The sequence below is a fragment of the Styela clava genome, chromosome 1, assembly GCF_964204865.1.
Source record: "Styela clava chromosome 1, kaStyClav1.hap1.2, whole genome shotgun sequence".
In the NCBI taxonomy this organism is placed as follows: Eukaryota; Metazoa; Chordata; class Ascidiacea; order Stolidobranchia; family Styelidae; genus Styela; species Styela clava.
In genome coordinates, this window is record NC_135250.1 from 8,234,984 (window position 1) to 8,252,497 (window position 17,514).

General features: G+C 35.8%; 1 protein-coding gene across 1 annotated transcript; it reads right to left on the reverse strand.

Moving 5' to 3' along the window:
- Window positions 1–3,344: 3,344 nt before the first annotated feature.
- LOC120339159 (uncharacterized) lies at window positions 3,345–8,994 on the reverse strand. The gene is made up of 7 exons (XM_039407241.2): window positions 8,834–8,994; window positions 8,537–8,603; window positions 7,991–8,076; window positions 7,740–7,815; window positions 7,147–7,572; window positions 6,447–6,586; window positions 3,345–4,892 (listed from the first exon to the last, which is right to left on the reverse strand). Exons 1-7 carry the CDS (start codon window positions 8,900–8,902, stop codon window positions 4,689–4,691), a joined length of 1,068 nt encoding a protein of 355 aa, XP_039263175.2. The 5' UTR covers window positions 8,903–8,994; the 3' UTR covers window positions 3,345–4,688.
- Window positions 8,995–17,514: the final 8,520 nt, after the last annotated feature.

Genomic DNA, 17,514 nt, shown 5'->3' on the forward strand with positions numbered 1-17,514 from the left:
CGCATTATCAACAGCGCACTGGGAATAATATGGCGTCCCATTGGGAGCAGCGCATTACGCGCAGTGAGGATTGTCAGTTCATTCATATCTTTACTATCGTTCTTGAAATCTATAATACCAAGTTGGACCCGATTTCTAAATAGAAGCAGCAGTGATTCGCTTTGACTTGGTGCTCGATTTGCTGGGACTCGGACTAGTGATATATATGCCACTGTAGTTTGAGATTTTATTTTTGCCGTGGACATTCGATGGAGATTTGGTGATATGTAGCCCTACTCTTTTTATGGGGTACTTCACACATCCCTTCGAACAAGAATTTGAATAAGAAGTTACTCATTCATCTACATGCATTTTGAAAATGAAAAAAGCCGTCACGCTCCCTTAATTCGTATGAAAATTGGTAGTAGAGTGGAAGGACGAAGCTTATTTAGAAGAAACAACAGGATGGCTTCTGTTGCGCGAAAAAGATATTCAATCGAGCCCTTGTCATCAGTCCTGTGAAAAAGAGCAGAGCAAAGGCTAGGATAAACGCATATAAAAATATACTTTTCGATACAATGAAAAATATAGAATTAGGGATATATAGGATTTTCATATGTATCCGTGTTCGACCGGAGGGGTTGGGCGATAAGAGGAATAAATGATATGGCGTGTAATGACGAATAATGACGTTTTTCAACTGAACAATCTAGATCGGGGGTGTGCAACAATTTTTGTCGGCGGGTCGCTTAACCAACTTCATACATCTAGTCGGGCTACACACAAAAACATTCGAGTTTTTTCATAGTTTGTTAACGTCAGCTTTGCGAGAAGTTGTAGCAGGGCCACACTAAATGCATTAACGAGCCGGGTTGTGTCCCGTGGGCCGTCTGTTGCACACCCCTGATCTATATTAACCAGTTAATTGATACAGATGCATGGATTTATCACATGACGATGAATTTTATCATAATAGTAGTCCTACAGTATACATGGATGAACAACGAAGGGCAAGCCATTCTTAGGCAATTTACGGTAAATCAGTGCAGATTCGGAACACAATTCCACACTTAGAAGTAGTGCTCAGATTGGGGGTTTTGTTTTTTAATTTAAAAAAAATCAGCCTGTTTTAGAAAAAGGGTCTAGTTTAAATCTTTTTTTTTCGTTTGTATTTTTTTCTTATTTTTTTATAGAAATACACCTCGTACCTTAGTGAAACTTTGTTAAAAATGGTGCTTTTTTGCAGCTGCACACGCTGCTGGAATAAGAATTTCAAAAATATAGAAACGATATTTTGATTTGACTTGGTACGCTCTCTTCATATCGCTTTACTGCAAGGTTTCTATGTCATATAAAAATATTTTAACAGCAACGGCATCAGCATCAGTATATACCGGGAAATACGAATCTAAACCCAAATTGACTTTGGTTTGAATGGTCAATCATGCGATCTACTAATATATATATACTACAGCAATGTTTTTGTTACAATACACACAGTCCTTCCTCTGTGAGTTTACCTTTCACTGTAACAGGCGTGATTTCCCGGTAGAAAGTTATATCAAACTTTTTGTTTTTCCTTCTCAAACTTTAGTAAATACTTTTACGGTACCGATCACCGCCGTTGGCAAATCATAATTTATTCAGTACAATTATGGGCATACGAAGCAGCCACTAGAGTTCGACACAAGATGGCCCAATTAAAACAGAAAATCTTGACGCCTGCTGGGAAGTGGGAATCTGGCGGGTCAACGGTGGCGTGATTTAACATGACCATAGTGCTACAGCAGTGGTTCTCAACATGGGGTACGCGTACCACTAGTGGTACGCGGGAGCTTTTCAAGTGGTACGCGAGCAGATTTGAATTATTGCAACAAGTAACCTTTCAGTTGGTTAAAATATGCCGGCAACGCTTTATCTTTTTTACTGTATGTATTCGCTGAGCGTTTATGGATGTTTTCCCAAGCTTCAGTTTCCTTGTTTATTTCCGTAACTATAACCAATCAGCAATAAGTCAATAATGACGCAACATGTAACAATTGCAATTTCTGCAACCAGTGGCTCAGACAATTCTGTCGCCCAAACAGATATTCAAGCATGGTTGCAAACATTGCCTCGTTTTTGGAGTTTTAAGTGATATTTGTCAGTTTTCAGTTGTGTTTCAAGAAAATAATTGTGAATTAATTAACCTAATTGTCATTATGTCTTCCGCGGAGCTTTAATTTAGTTGCAGTAATTGAAAATGAATCTCGCAAATGCTGCGATGGACAAGGCTAAACTTAGCTATATATATCAGTACCTCATGGTTGAATAATTTCAATATAAATGATGGTTTCAAACACGTAAACCAGTTTATATTCGCCAACACATCAAAACACTCCCAGAATAAGTATAAAGTTTGCAATAGTAAAGTATAGGGATAACTTTTTCCGGGATCAATGGTCGGGGAAACGTCCATAGCGCTGGCACGCTACCAGTCCTTTTCTTTGGAGATCGCTCTCGCCCGCTATTGCCCACCTTAAATGAAGCAATATGGGCATGTTTTTGTCCGTTTTGCGTGTTACGCCACAAGGGATGTAGTGCCACATTATAAAATACTCCCATAGCACGTTTCTTGTGTCTTTTTCCTCACGCCAAAAAAGTGGCTTTGTCGGTGGTACGCGGCCATAGTAAAAAACAGTGAAGTGGTACGCGGTCTGTAGAAGGTTGAGAACCACTGTGCTACAGCGTCAGAGGGCGTGAAAGGGCAAGTTTATTTTTCATATTTTTAACCTATTTAAAACAAGAAACAAATTAAACAGCTGTTTCAAAAAAAATACAGGCACAAAACTTGATTTAAAACAAAATCTTTTTGAACAAATTCCTAGCTCAGAAAAGCGATGTTCAGATAAATTACTCACTTGGGCTGTTTATGTACGAGTACCTTTATTGTATGTAATATAAGAAAATCAAACAAATAAAAAAAAGTAAGGGGTGCTCCAGAAGTATGCGCACCAAGATGTCGCACAACCTGAATTTTAACCGGTACAAACATACTATGTTCAGGTTGTGCGCCATCGTGGTGCGCATATTTTCGGAGGTCCGAGTAAGAAATATATTTGGTATAGAACTAACTTCCCCCTTGCAAAATTTATCGCTTCTTAGCTCTGCTTATAAATATTGCAATCATCTAGGAACACGTCTAGGAACTTCTCCGTCCTGCTTTTCTCTAAAATAGTTTTCGTCGATTTTTAGTAGATCATGTTAATTTCCATTACTACTCTGTAGGGCTCTGGTTTTGAACGTAATTTTTTTACTAAAACTTTGTCTAATATTACTGCTTTTTTATCGAATAAAACAGGCCTAACACAAAAAATATACGAAAGTCAATATCTAGTTTGTTTTTATTTGAAGGAGTAAGCATATTGTACAGAAAATAAAATGCAATTATATAGATAAAAATGAGCAGTTTTCAAATAGGAAAAATAAAGTGGAAATATACCTAAGCATGACCAACCAAGTGAAACCTTTAAATGCCTTGGTTGTAGACTAATTAAGATAGTTTTTCCTTAATTTATTTCATCGAATTTAACAACAGTTTTGTGTTGAAAACACGCTTAAATTAAAATTAAAGAATAAATACAAACTTCTGAAAATTCAGATCGCGATTAAAAGTTCAATTTTTTAGTATAGCTTACATCTCATACAATATAAATTTTCTCATAATAGTCATGTTATGGTAATCTTCATACAAGAAAGGATGGTTTTGATAAAACGTTTGATTTAAAACAATGGAGCGTGTTTTTTTGTGGCTATTCAATGATTATTTACGTGGTGGAATTTAATTATATGTAAACGTGTATTTCCCCATGAGATTGAACACAGACTGGGTAAATTCAAATTTCCTTGAAAACGGGGCTTAGTACAAAACCAATGACGTTCTAATAGTTCTAGAGCTAAATAAACTCAGTACATCAATGAAAGATTCAGTCAGTTTTTACCAATATTTTATTCTGGTATATATAAGTTTGTATGAAAAATGAATGATTTTCATGACTGATTTACTCTTGACACATCACGTTATTATTTCTTCCTATTGTTTCTTTCAAATGCTTAAATTTGAGGCATCAATTATATCCATGAGCAACGCACAAAATATACGAAATTTTTAGGCATTAAATCAGTTCGTCATTTCTATACAAGAGGTTGTTAGTAACAACTAAAAAAGAACATCAGAAAAAGCAAAATAGAGGGGAAAAAAATTAGTTGAAAAATAATAAAATAATGAACTTTTGGAAACTAAAAACAAATCGAAAAAGTTTATTCCTGGAACATAAAATAAAGACAATATCATCACCCTATAAAGATGCATTATGACGCTGAAAACTTGAGCTTGTCTTAATAAAATTTATTCTATTTGTTACAGCAATTCATGGAAGTGAACCAGCAGTTTGCTCTGAATGAGTACAAAGTAACATTGTAGAATAGAAATGAATATCGCTCAGCAGCGACAGCAGTCTCGTTTTCGCTAGGGTAGAGCGACAGCTTTGGTGATGATATTTGGCGAGGTGTCACAGTTCCACTGTCTTGCAAATCTCATACAACGTACACCTTTTAGTAAAAAAACATATCTGATGTTTTCATGTCTATCGAGCACCATTCCATCCGAGCACCATTCAGCATGTCAGAGATTGTCTCTGGGCTATTATTCAGTTTCGGAGTTGTTTCGTCTATTGTCGCACCATATGATGTATGCTCCTGTAGAATTCTGGTAGGAATGTGTATTGAAGTTTTCTTTTTACTTTTCGTAACACTTCCCCCCTGTTGATGTAGTTTCGAAGCGCTCGTGCCATTTTTTGATACGTCATTGTGCATCGGTTTTTCTTTGCTATGCCCCAATCTTTTGAAAGTTCCTCCTTGTGGCGCGACGTGAACTAAAATAAAATTTTATAACCGTTAGTGGGCGATAAGGAAATTTATTTTCGAGCATTATTCAAAAATATGCTCTTGTCGATTACATATGAAGCTACAAGTTAAACAATGAATTCAAAATGAGTTGCTAACATCAAGTATGGAGACACCAACGTACGAACGGAATTGTAACGGTTCGTTAGTGTTATAACGCAGTGACATTAAATCATGCATGAGCAAAAATAAAATGGCTTTCAATTGTTCACATCAGTTCGATTCAGCTACCTTACTCCTCATATCATTATTTGTTGTTATCTGTCTACGCGATTATGTATACAACATATTAATATCAAATTTAAGTTTAAATTATAAAATCATAGCCTGATCACATCATGGCGTAAAGCGCGCTTTTACTTGGCCAAATGTACAGACCAATTTCCCAGTGGGATCTGCCTGCAAGTTTCGAGAGTTTCACGGCTGAGTGGTATTGAAAAAGTACCGGCGCATAACTTGTCAAACATTCGCGCTGTTTGTTACGAAACGGTTCAAGCTAGCGTATCGTTATGCCGCTGCAACATTGGAATATCACACAAAATAAAGCTTTCGAAACTGCGCGGTGGCGAACCCAGTTTCAGTCCTACTTTGTGTGATATAAATTATCAGCGTAATAAACAAACGCAATTATAAAAATCCGAAACAATTTTGTACACCGCGGAATTCCACGATCTTTTTAGGGCACAAAAATAAGCATGTGTTTTTGTCGGTTAGCAGCTTCAATATAACTAGATGTTACTTCAATGTTTTTAAACCGCATTTGAAACTGGCAAAATAGGAATCTGTCATACATATTTTCCATGAGAGGCCCATTTGTCAGAATACACGTATAAAATATAGGGCTATACACAGTGATGAGCTGCAACTGGAACGCACCGAAACGGCGTTCCGGTTGTTGGACATTTTATTGCATTTGCGTTCCTGTTGTTGAAATAAAATTATGTCATGGAAAGTTTAGTTTCTCCGGTAAACTTAGTTATTTACTTGCGGCAAACAATTAGTTAGTACAGCAGCAGTGGATTTTCGCCGACCTTTGACCCCGTGAAAATTTGTTCTGTTACATTCTAATAATAACATTTGTATTGAATTGGTATGAATATTCTTGTAATTATAAACAGACATATTTCAGGTAATGAATTCTGGCTGAAACTGGCTATACAAAATATCGCACTCAAATAATCACGTTAAAATATGGTTGCTTGAATGCTTTTGATATATATACTTCGCAGCAGTAATGAAAGCAACGTTGCTGAGTACTTAGCCATATGTAGGGGATTTCCCTCGTGCGCAACTCGATTTCTGAGTCGCGGTGGTTGTGAATATAGTAGTTGGCGGTTTACGATGATCTGAGACCAATAGCTTGCGAGTTTGGCTTGTCATTTTACCGCATTTAACAGTTTCGTCGCTGAAAGGGCAATTGGCTCGTTGGCAGAACATAATAACGCATTGCGGCAAATTCAAACTATTCAAGATATTTATTCACACAAAGAAATAAGCATTAGGCCTATAAAGTACTGACTTACCTGGAAGGTTCCCAGTTTAATATCAACCCATTGAATCATTTTGCCGTATTTTTCTGGTTGATTGAGCGCGTCCAGTAAAAACCTCCAAAGAATTGGTTGTTTTGTAGTCTTCCGTCTCCTTCGTTTCGGAGCTGTAGTTTCTAAACAAGAGATAAAAATACGATGAATATCTAATTCAAACTGTGGCAAATTACCTGAGGTCAAATCCTAGTGCGGTGCACGCTTGGCTAACTTAAAATGCAAGTGTATGTTCATGGATCTCTAAACAAATATTTCGCCATACGCGACTATTTATTAAACTGCTAGGTCATGTTTGGAATACACCTCATAACAACGCCACAACAGTATTGCGAGGCAATAAATATTAGTGACAATGGTTTTCAAACTTCATTGGATTCAAACACGTAAAACAGTATGCTGGGTTGTGAATATACCACATTTAAAATAATGATTTGTGTGATGATGACCAGAAGAACAAACTCCACAATTCATTAACAATGATATATACATAAACGATAATACCGGCTTCAGATGTGTGACCAATTAGCACATGTGATTCATAGTGAGGTAAGCGCCATGGTTTTTGCCTCATAAATTAACCCAGTATAATTTGAAAGGTGCTCAATACCGTTTTAAATATCGATTTGGAGAGCAGTTTATTAATTTAAATTCGAAAGGATTGTAAATTACAATTTCTTACCTGGTGTCTGTTTGATTTGGGCGGGATTAATTGATGGCAATGCGGTCTCTTGTTCGTTGTCTGAGATTTCCAACAACGCGTCGTCGTAGGGTGAACAACTGTTGAGCGATTCTGACGGTGTATAGTAGGCCGGAATTTGGGTCTCAGGTACAACTTTGTAGGGCCATATCGTGTTGGGTTCACATTTCGAAACGGGCTGCTGAAAAAGCTGTGGTGAAGCATACGTCATGTTACACGTCGTTGTTACGTCATAATTAGCGATTGATGTTGAGGATAATGCTGAAAGGCTGTCGATAGTTAAGTCGATGTAGTCAAGCTCCGAGTATGACTCTGTGCCAGACGTCCATCCCGCAAAGTCGTCAGATGGCTCGATTTTTAGAGGGGCTGGTCCCTCGTCTATTGTCGTTACCGGCATCATGGTGGACACTGAAAGAAAAATCTTTTAGTTAGAATGGACGAAAATTGTACATCCCGTTTGCTTGTTCATTCAAATGATTTTGAGAACAAGACTATATGACTCATATTTACTTCAAAGATTTAAACTTGTTTAAAATTTCTGTAATGTATCATTCATTAAAGCTAACTGCATTTACCATTGCTGCCCAGCATAGGTGCAGATGTGCAATTGTAGGTGCCAGTCGATGGCGTCAGAATGTCTGTGAATCTTCCCTGAAAAGCAACGAATCAAATTTTACTACTTTTCGTTGCTTGCTTATATATAAATTCCATTTTCGGGATGCAATTGAAAAATGTGTCAATATGGATAATGTATTTTGTTACCTAGTTGTATTCATTCAACATGTTGTACTCTGACCTTGTCATTGGTGAATTAGAAAAAAATTACCTCTGTGAAGTCGTTGAAACAGGTTTTCTGATTAATCGTGTCGCTTTCATAGCCATGATCTGGCGAATCTCCATAACATTCATAACCTGCAAAATTGTTATTTTAATTGTTAAATTAAATGAATTTTTTAAAATTGTGGAATGCATTACAACTGCAGCGATCCCGGACAGAAACCTCAAAACCAGCCATGTCCAACTAGATGCCTTTTGGGGCCTTAAATTATATTTGCCGCAGGCCGAACATTAAATAACAAACTTCTTGTGGACCACAAATTCGTCCGGTGGGACGCGGATTGGAAACCACTGCTCAATCCCGACGTTCAAAACAATGACTTTATCTATTTTACTGTCATTGTGAATGTGAATTTTGCTTTTTTAAATGCTAAAAATAAATATTAATTGAATGCAACAAAAAATCTTTCGGTCAGACAGTTCATCAGCAATTTACCGTACGTCACATCACTCGAAACCGGATATTAGAACGCGGGAGACAGAGCGGGAAAATTGAAATCAAACAAAAGTAAAAATTATGGACTGAAGTTGTTACCTTTTATATCTCCTGACTTTTCACCGCTGCTATAAAGTTGTTGGTAGATCAAATGATCCTGGTCCATCTAAAGTAAATTGAATTTTTTTACCAGTTTTTCAAAACCTCATTTAAATTCAACATCATGACGATCTTCACAGTCTAATGCCTATGTATAGAAAATATTTTCAGATGATAATGGGGCCGTGTGAAGTACGGCATTGTACAATTGTAAAATTTGATATTTTGTATTTCCAGGATTTTGTCAAACTATTTAATTCATAAACTTTAGAGTGTATTTAATGGTTTATAACTTACCGGTGACATGCAAGGACTTCCTTCGACGGTTACAACATTTGCAATTTCTGGTACTTCAATGAAATCCATGAAGTGTTTTTCTTTGTGAAATATACAAACTTAAAATATGCGTATGCCGTATTTCGGTATTTATTATAAACTTTAATAAAAAGATACATTGAAATAAAAAGATTATGGCAGCTATTACCATTTTGAATACACAGTAAACACTAATATTTCTATATCACTTAATTAAGCAAATATTACAAATGAGTCATCCATTCTATTTATAAGCACATTCGCTCGATGGAACTTCATGATTAGGTGACATGTTTAAATGAAAAATTTGTTTGGCCAAACATGATAAAAGTATTTGTTCAACCATAGCAGCGAAGTCAATTTTTAATATGTAAGACGCTTACTTGCCTTTCGCTACGAACAAGGCCATGGACAAGCAATTATTATAGTTTTAAATTTTTATGATTGGCTGTCTCCTAATGAAGATATATAAAAAACTCTATATTCAGCGAAAAACCAGCGTGATCACTATATTACGTTTCTCGTCATTAACCTGTGACATACATTTTATCAATCAAAAATAATGCATGGAATTTAAGAAATATTGCAATCATTCCAAAAGTCTACAATCATTGCCTATGTCAACCTATGACCGTTTTCAATACCTAAATGACGACCTTTATTCGATTTTAATTTTTATTTGTTATTTGAATTTAGTCAACCTTGCAAAGCGTATTTCTATTCATTGACTCAAACCAACTTCACTGTGCTTCGCAACAAACGGTATGCATCATACGCGGGGAAGTAAATTTGACTGGAAATACGTTTGCATTGTACAATAACATATGGGTAAGACTAGCATGATTTATTTTTAATCATGGTTAAGATAGCAAGAATAATATTGTTAATTACCTAAAATTTCCATTTTTGTTCACGACTTTTTCTAACACACAAAATCGATACCAAAGTTGCGCAGTATTTATATAAAATAGGTAATATTTCCATGTTGAGCAATAAATTTGACTTCCGTATCTAGACCATCAATAAACTGTCCGCTAACGATAAACTACGAATACCCGTGTCAGATAATATTTGAAATAATTTTGATATGTCTTTTCATTCCTCCAATTGAAATAGCTCGTCTCAATAAATTAAACTTGTTTCAGGCGGCTCATTACCCACTGAACTCTCGAGAAATCAAAGACCCTTACATCTTGAAGGTCTTTATCCGACTGAATGTGAACGCGCCAGTCACAACAAATAAGCATTTGAATTGCCGTCCTAGCTGAATACACCCGATCGCATTCCGAGGGAAATAACCTGAGAGCCATTTCGTAGCTATGTGGGCGTCTGAAATGTTTCTCTCTCGAAATTGTGAGGGCGAGTCACAGCTACTCCTCAAACATGAAATTTGAATTTTATTTTAATCATTCTCTCTTATTCGCGATATCACAATAAAGATTTTAGGCCGTCATTATTTGTACAACAGTTTGGGGTAACCCCTCCTTTATGGCTTTGTCCGCGATCCACTGGTCTTTCGATCGCTGTGTATTCGTTGATTAAGTGCGTTTTAAGCCTGGACTATCTAGATTTCCGAAATACTGCTTTTTTATTGCACGGAATTGCCATTTAACCATAACGAGATGAATTGCTGTCTTACTTGCGATGGCGCAATTCGATTTATTTTTTGCCACAACGTGATTTCTGCATTCGGAAAATGAGCTTTGCAATTGATATACCATCTGGCATACACACCCTTTTTTAACGAAAATGTAAAATATACTAAAATCACATGGGAATGAAATTTTTTGTGTAAAACACTTTGTGTATTATCACACCATGATCACTTTCCCCGTTACCATTCCTGGCCCTTGCTCTATGCGGAAGCGTGGTTGCATAATGACATACCTGTTCTTAACTATGGCTTTACTATATACATATCATCCAATATTGTAGTGGTAGCGTGATGGACCACGGGTATGGCTAATACTATTACATGAGCATAATTTCAACCGTGCTTTCATTTTCCAGCCAAGTCAATCGGAGGATTGAGTACACTCATTCGACCCAAGAATAAGTCATTCAGAAGCATCAAATGTGACGCCATTCTGATGCAGCAAAGCGAAAGATTTATAATGTATCAGAGAGTCGTCCAAGCGTTATTTTTTTAAATGAAACAACGGGATGCTGAGTGTTTTGTTGTGTCTTGAATGAAATTTTCTACCTGACATCATCGAGATAAACAGAGACTTAAGTTTCAACTTCCAACCAATCCCGCCAAAATATAAAAATTTCACTGAGGACGTATTCAACATCAGCGGCGCATTACATAAATATAACTCGATTTTGCATGTTAAATTACCAAGATTTTTAATTGAAACAAAAAGAAGAAATTTGATGAAACTCTTTCCATATTTGAATATAACTTTTCTTCGAAGTTTTACTGTTTACTAAAAACACATTCAACGCAATTTCATACCTAATTTCGTCTTTGAATTATAATATGCAAATTTTAGTTACCCCAGAAACAAGGCATACACCACGAAGTCTTACCACTAACCCACATTCGGAAGTTAATGCCTAAAACGTTTACTGAGGAGTATATAGGCAGGAGATGGAAAATTACAGCTGGGTTTTGTCATTCAACTCTAACACCTTCCAGGGTATAAAAAATCAAATCAGGACTTCTCCGTAATACGGGGTTTTGGGCTGATTTACTTGAATAATGTATAGACAGCGCGAACTCATTTGACGCATTTCCTATGCTTCACACCAACGTACAAAACGATTCGCTACATCAGAATTCACTTGGACGTTTACTACGTTTTGGTGACTTAGCCGGGGAATGACTCTACAAACCATAATTATTTTCATGGTCAAGCTATTTGGAAGTCATTTCAGCTGCGTACTGTTATAATGCCCATTAACAGTATTTGTTTTTGGTGTTTGCATATTAATCGAATTGACTTCTCACGGAATATGATTGATTCAGTCAACATATTGACAAAATGAGTGTAGTATCGTATTATTACTGTAGGTCATTGGAATATTTTTAAATCAAATTTCACCAAAAACTATAGTTATAGAAGACAAAGAAATTCACAGGCAAACATTTTTCTCTTTGTGGTAATTTTGTTGACTTTTGAAAAGTACAGTTTTGATTAATATTTAACTATACACTTTACGGTTAAACTATCCAGCAATATAGACACGGCTTATGTACATACCGATACATATATATACACTAGCATAAAAATCCGGTTATTTTTACTTGCATTCAATCTAACTGAGTATAATTTTCCCCCCAAAATTATTAATACTCCCATTCGCATGGCCCACGACAAAATAAAAGAACACCCTATAACTTTTAATTGCAATTAATATGCTAATAATTTAATGACTTTTTGAAATAAGGTAGTGTTAGATATAAATCAATGTTTCCAAGGGGTTACTCGAGTTCGGGTTAAGCATTATGTACAGGTGTTAGCGAGACAAAGAGTGTTTGACGTCCAACGCAAAGTCAAGGAAACCGTCAAACAGCAAACGTCTATAGGACAATCTCAGAGGATTGCCTACGGCCGATGTTATAATAAAGGCGTATTTACTTTCGTGGTGGATATGGTTGGAACTTGCTCTTGCTTTGCCTATTCAAAATAACTCGATTACATATTGTAAGCATTTGAGTATCAAGAAATTTGTGTAACCCAAAGCAGAATCCACCAATCATTTATATTTAGAAGTTTCCTCGATACATGAAACCATGAGTATGGATAGCGAACCCCACTTTAATTTACCCGGAAACAGCAATGGAGCCCGCCAGCCCAAATCGTTCCTATGATTTTCTATTGCAAAAATTTTTTATGCTTATTTCAAGTGTATTGAAAAAAGCGCTTACAATCTGTTTTACATGTTCATAGCCATCAATTTGATTGAAAAAGTTTAACCATCTGCCATTTAAAAGATTTTACGTCAGTCTAGCGCAGGTTTTTCGGCAGTAATTTTAGATTACAGGTATTAAATCAAGACTCCTTAGAAGACAAAATGGTCTTTGACAAATGTATCCAATTTGTAGTGCCATGCTTGAAAATCTATCTGAGTGAAAAAATGTCTGGACGGCTGCCCAACATGAAATTGTTACGTCATCTATCACCTATTAGTCATTGTGACGAAACGAAAAAGAAGCCAATACTGGAAAAATCCATTGTGCCCAAAGTATTGTAGTCAGTTATTACACAAAGGAGTATGAAGGCCCAATTTTTATTTTTTATTTACAATTATTATCAAACTGACGATATATTTAACTCCTAAAGTCTAAAAATATCCCATATATCGAAAGCCACATGCGCGCCCCATAAATAGAGTACCTATGGGGTGATTTTGCCGTTAAGAACCGCCAAAAATAGGTCCTAGACTACGTATAGTAGTTAATCATCCCAATCTAACTGTCAATTCAAATTACCCTCACCATGTTCAACTCGATTTACTATAAACTCATTCCCATGTAAAAATCTTTTCTTATATAGAGGTTTTCGATATAGACAGAACAGCACTAAGAAAATTTAGGTCGCAGTGGTATTTTCATATTTGCATATAAGTCAGAGTTTATTACATCAGTTATTTACAAAGTAAATTCATCTTACATTAGCAAAGCTTTTTATGGGTGAGCAAACAACATAGATTTTATTTGGGATGCAGCAAAGCGTGTCGTAGTTAGTGGTGCGGTCCCAGCCTGTTGTTGCCCCACACTATCTTGGGTGAGGTAATTGCCCCACCTTTCTCTAGTCTGAGATAAGCAAAGAACGACGACGCTATAACGAGACCTAATTTATTTTAACTTAATCTAAATTAATATAAAAAAAGATTAGTGGCGGTTAGTACCAGGTGTGTTCCATTTAACGCTCTTACTAACAATAGCAGGACAGCTGGGATGAGCGTTCTCTAAATCTGGTACCAAATATGGAACATAAAAATTTGAATGTTGCAACAACCTGAAATTAAATTTTCGCTTTTCAATTCCAAGATTTTGATTCTTCTGTATTTTGGTAGAGTGGTGTGATCTCTCAGTGTGAGTACATTTACATTGGTGAAAAAATAAATGGGTATAAGGAAATCTTGTGAAAAATATTGGTTACCGATCGATCACTTTTCGTTATCGAGGTTAACTGGTTTGTTTTGTTGTAATGGCGACTTTGCTTTAAGCAAACATGCGTGAAACTGTTAAATTCATGTAGCCCAATTCAAATGTCATTATGACGTAAATTAATCTACGTGATATGATTTTATGTTACGTGCAAGAGTGAATTCAATACATTAAGTATAGAATAGGATACTCTCATGTTTTTGTCCCACCTGATTTAGTTTGATTCAATTTGTATTAGGTTAACGGTACGGAGAATGGTGGGCAATAAATAACCTAGCTTATCCCAAACCGAAAATAGATCAAGAAATGTGATTGGAAATGAATGGTGAAGCGATAACAGGACAGTACCTAAATTCGAAATCAACAGGCTAACGTTAAAAAAATGTTCCAATTTTGGTTTTTAGCAGATAAAAAACTTGGGCGGAATTACCGTAAAAAGCGTAGGAATATGCAAACCAACATAAAAATAAAATATTATTCGTTAAATACATTGCAATATTCAATTGACCGATCATAACCTCTATGAAACAGCTTACAATTTATATTCGACATGGATTGAAGTGCCACAACGCGAATAACCCTTTTCGCTCTCTCGAATTAATACGAGAGAATCTGGTGCGATAAAACTCGTCGATCAAAAGTCTGCATTTTCAGGGTTAAAGACGGAAAATAACCTAAACTGAAACCTTGGGATCTCCCTGGTTAGAGACTCACACAAATGTTGAAAGATCGCCCCCGCATATAGAACCTGGTCGCATTACCATTACGTAAGCTCATGGATAAATATAGAAAATTTATATCAAGATAATCCAACATGTAGCTATTCGTCTACCTCTCTTTCGTGCGACCAAGCTAACTATGCAAGCACATGCGAATGACATCATTTCCTATACCACCTTTGTCCTAAAAATGTCATCGTTATCAATTCCCATATTTGATAATCGTTTTGATTCTAACCAAACGATGATGATTGCATTAACTGATACATGTAATGAATAGTTTTTTCGGGGATTCGATCAAAAATACGATCAAAGAAAGAATCATCGTTGTTCGCTACAAAAGAACTGAAGCGTGGTTTTCCAATCTTAAAACGATCAATAGAAATGTATTTTGAAATTTGTAACGCCTGTTTTCACCAGTTATCCTTGCACAATCGGTGCCTTTCGGTTGGGCGACTGCTATGAAAAATTAAATTCTGATTAGCAAAAATACTATTCCAGTGTCCCTTTCTTTGACTGATATAACGAAACATAAATCGGCCTGTACTAATGCATTGAATTAAATATATCCGCATATGCAACGTATGATAGCTAGTTGATGCTAGTTGCTTGCTCATTGAACAATAAATGTGAAAACGATCGTTAATTCAATAAAGTAAGCCGTCTCAAATCAATGCCAGTTCAAGTAAATGCATGGTATACTGAGTTACAAGCTCGTTAGGCCATGCTTGGCAACTATGCCATACACAAAGTGAGCAATTTTGCGTCATTCTACTGTGTCTGTAACTTAGTATACAACAGCGCCGATAACCTTGTGCGTTCATGACTGCGCCGCTTAAAATGTAAAATTTTGACATTCGGTCATACATAGAAAAGGGAAGCAAATAAGCGATAAATATTATTACTAGTAGGCGGTGCTCGCATCATAATCAAACCAATAAATTTTATTTGTCGCAGTTATAGCCCAAAGACCTATTGAAATTGCCAATACGATTAAAATGACTTGTGCACAAATAAATGATTTGACCCGGAAGACTCAAACTTGGAACCAACCAAAATATACCTGATCACGTTTGAATCTATTTAAATTTGAGAAATTGAAAACGAATGTGTGTAGGCGAGACGTGGTCAACTTTTGTGTAAAGAATATTGAGTAGATGTGATGGTTTCATTCCTAAAAATAGACACTTTGAAAACTTCAAGTTAAATTAAAAATGATTTTGAAGTTATTGTAGTAAGAAACTGTGGTGGCGGCTCCACTTCTAAGAAGTCATTTTAAAACTTCCAGTTTCATTAAAAATGATTTTGAAGTTGTTGGTATAGTTACTGACCGCAGCATTTTCGTCCTTATTGTGGTTTATTGCAAAGTAAATGGTGTCTTAGTTCCCTCGAATGATAATCATACATAGGGTAAAAATGTCGTTTTTTGTATATTAATTTATTACAATTTGAAGGGAGTGAATGTGCAAGATATTTTATTTTTTTTTGAAAAGATGTGTATTTTTCGTGATTGCTGCTTGGCCATTTTTACTTCTCAATATAGTCTGATCTCTTACTTATAGATTAAAACTGATGAAATCCAGACACTCTTTCAGAGTATTTTCAATTTTCACTCAATTATTAACACAAACACCTTTTTGATTCATAGCCTGTCATATCATGCCTGCTCATTCACTTAATTAATTTTTTTTATAGAACCCAAGTTTACAAATTAGGCTTATCCAGTTGCGGGGCTTTTCAATGTACACGCCAAGATAATCTGAATAACAAATTATGCTATTTAGATATATTTGACGAATGTTCACAATGGTTTATTTGAAATATTCCTATTTATTCATATGTCTAAAATATATTACCTACTCTTATTTAATTTGTACATATATGAACAGTTAGGTAATCGGCTTTTGGTCGTATTAGGTTCTCTAAAGTCTAAATAAACAACCACAAAAATGAATGTAATTGAAATGTTGAAAGTGTGGTTGTGTATTTGCGCGTGTCAGGAAGATAATTTTATGATTCAAAGTTATTAACCGAATCATTACGTGGCTTACCATACATGACTAATTTCAAGCAGATTCCTCTCCATGGTCTATCTTACCAATAAGGATGCCAAGTATGACTACTTACAAGTATTCGATTCTTATCCGATTCCTAAATTTTCGATTCCGATTCTCGATTCCGAATCTCGATTCCTCAACATATCTTACCGAGAAAACATACCCACCTAAGCAATACCATATGAAATCAAACAAGAGAACGATGTTCAAATATATGGACAAAAAGAAGGCCGAAACTAAGTAGTATGGGTATCCAATCTGTCACAGAAGACAAAATCGCACAAAAAAAAAACGAACCGATAGAGATTTTAAAAATAAATAAACGTGAAAGCCTTCTAGCGATATATATATAGTGAAGTTTGCGGCATATCAGTGAAGCAGTTTATGCATATATGTGACGGAATGGCCATAAAACGTTACACATTGTTTGCAATCGAAGTCTTAACCTCGAGAATCGATTACAATACATCGGAATCGATTCTAGTCGATTCCGCGAAGATTCGATTATGTAATCGAATCCGGACTCGATTCCGCCATCCCTACTTACCAACCGATTAGCCTGAAGTTTAATATTCATTCCAGCCAAGAACATTTCATCAACACCTAAAAAGTCAGAGACACAAAAAGACACTATATTAATTGTTAGCGAAAGAGGTTTACCCATGAATAAATCGCCCCAATGTAAACGGCAATGAATTGACATCTTGCGTATAGCTAGTAAGGATGCCAAGTATGACTACTTACAAGTATTCGATTCTTATCCGATTC

What these genes read in the sequence shown, in the direction of transcription:
- LOC120339159 (XM_039407241.2), bottom strand. Translation starts at nt 8,902, where the DNA reads ATGGATTTCATTGAAGTACCAGAAATTGCAAATGTTGTAACCGTCGAA. An exon ending in GAAGTCCTTGCATGTCACCG is followed by an intron (nt 8,604 to 8,833) that starts GTAAGTTATAAA and finishes AATTTACTTTAG; the next exon opens with ATGGACCAGGATCATTTGAT. An exon ending in CCAAATCAAACAGACACCAG is followed by an intron (nt 6,587 to 7,146) that starts GTAAGAAATTGT and finishes TCTCTTGTTTAG; the next exon opens with AAACTACAGCTCCGAAACGA.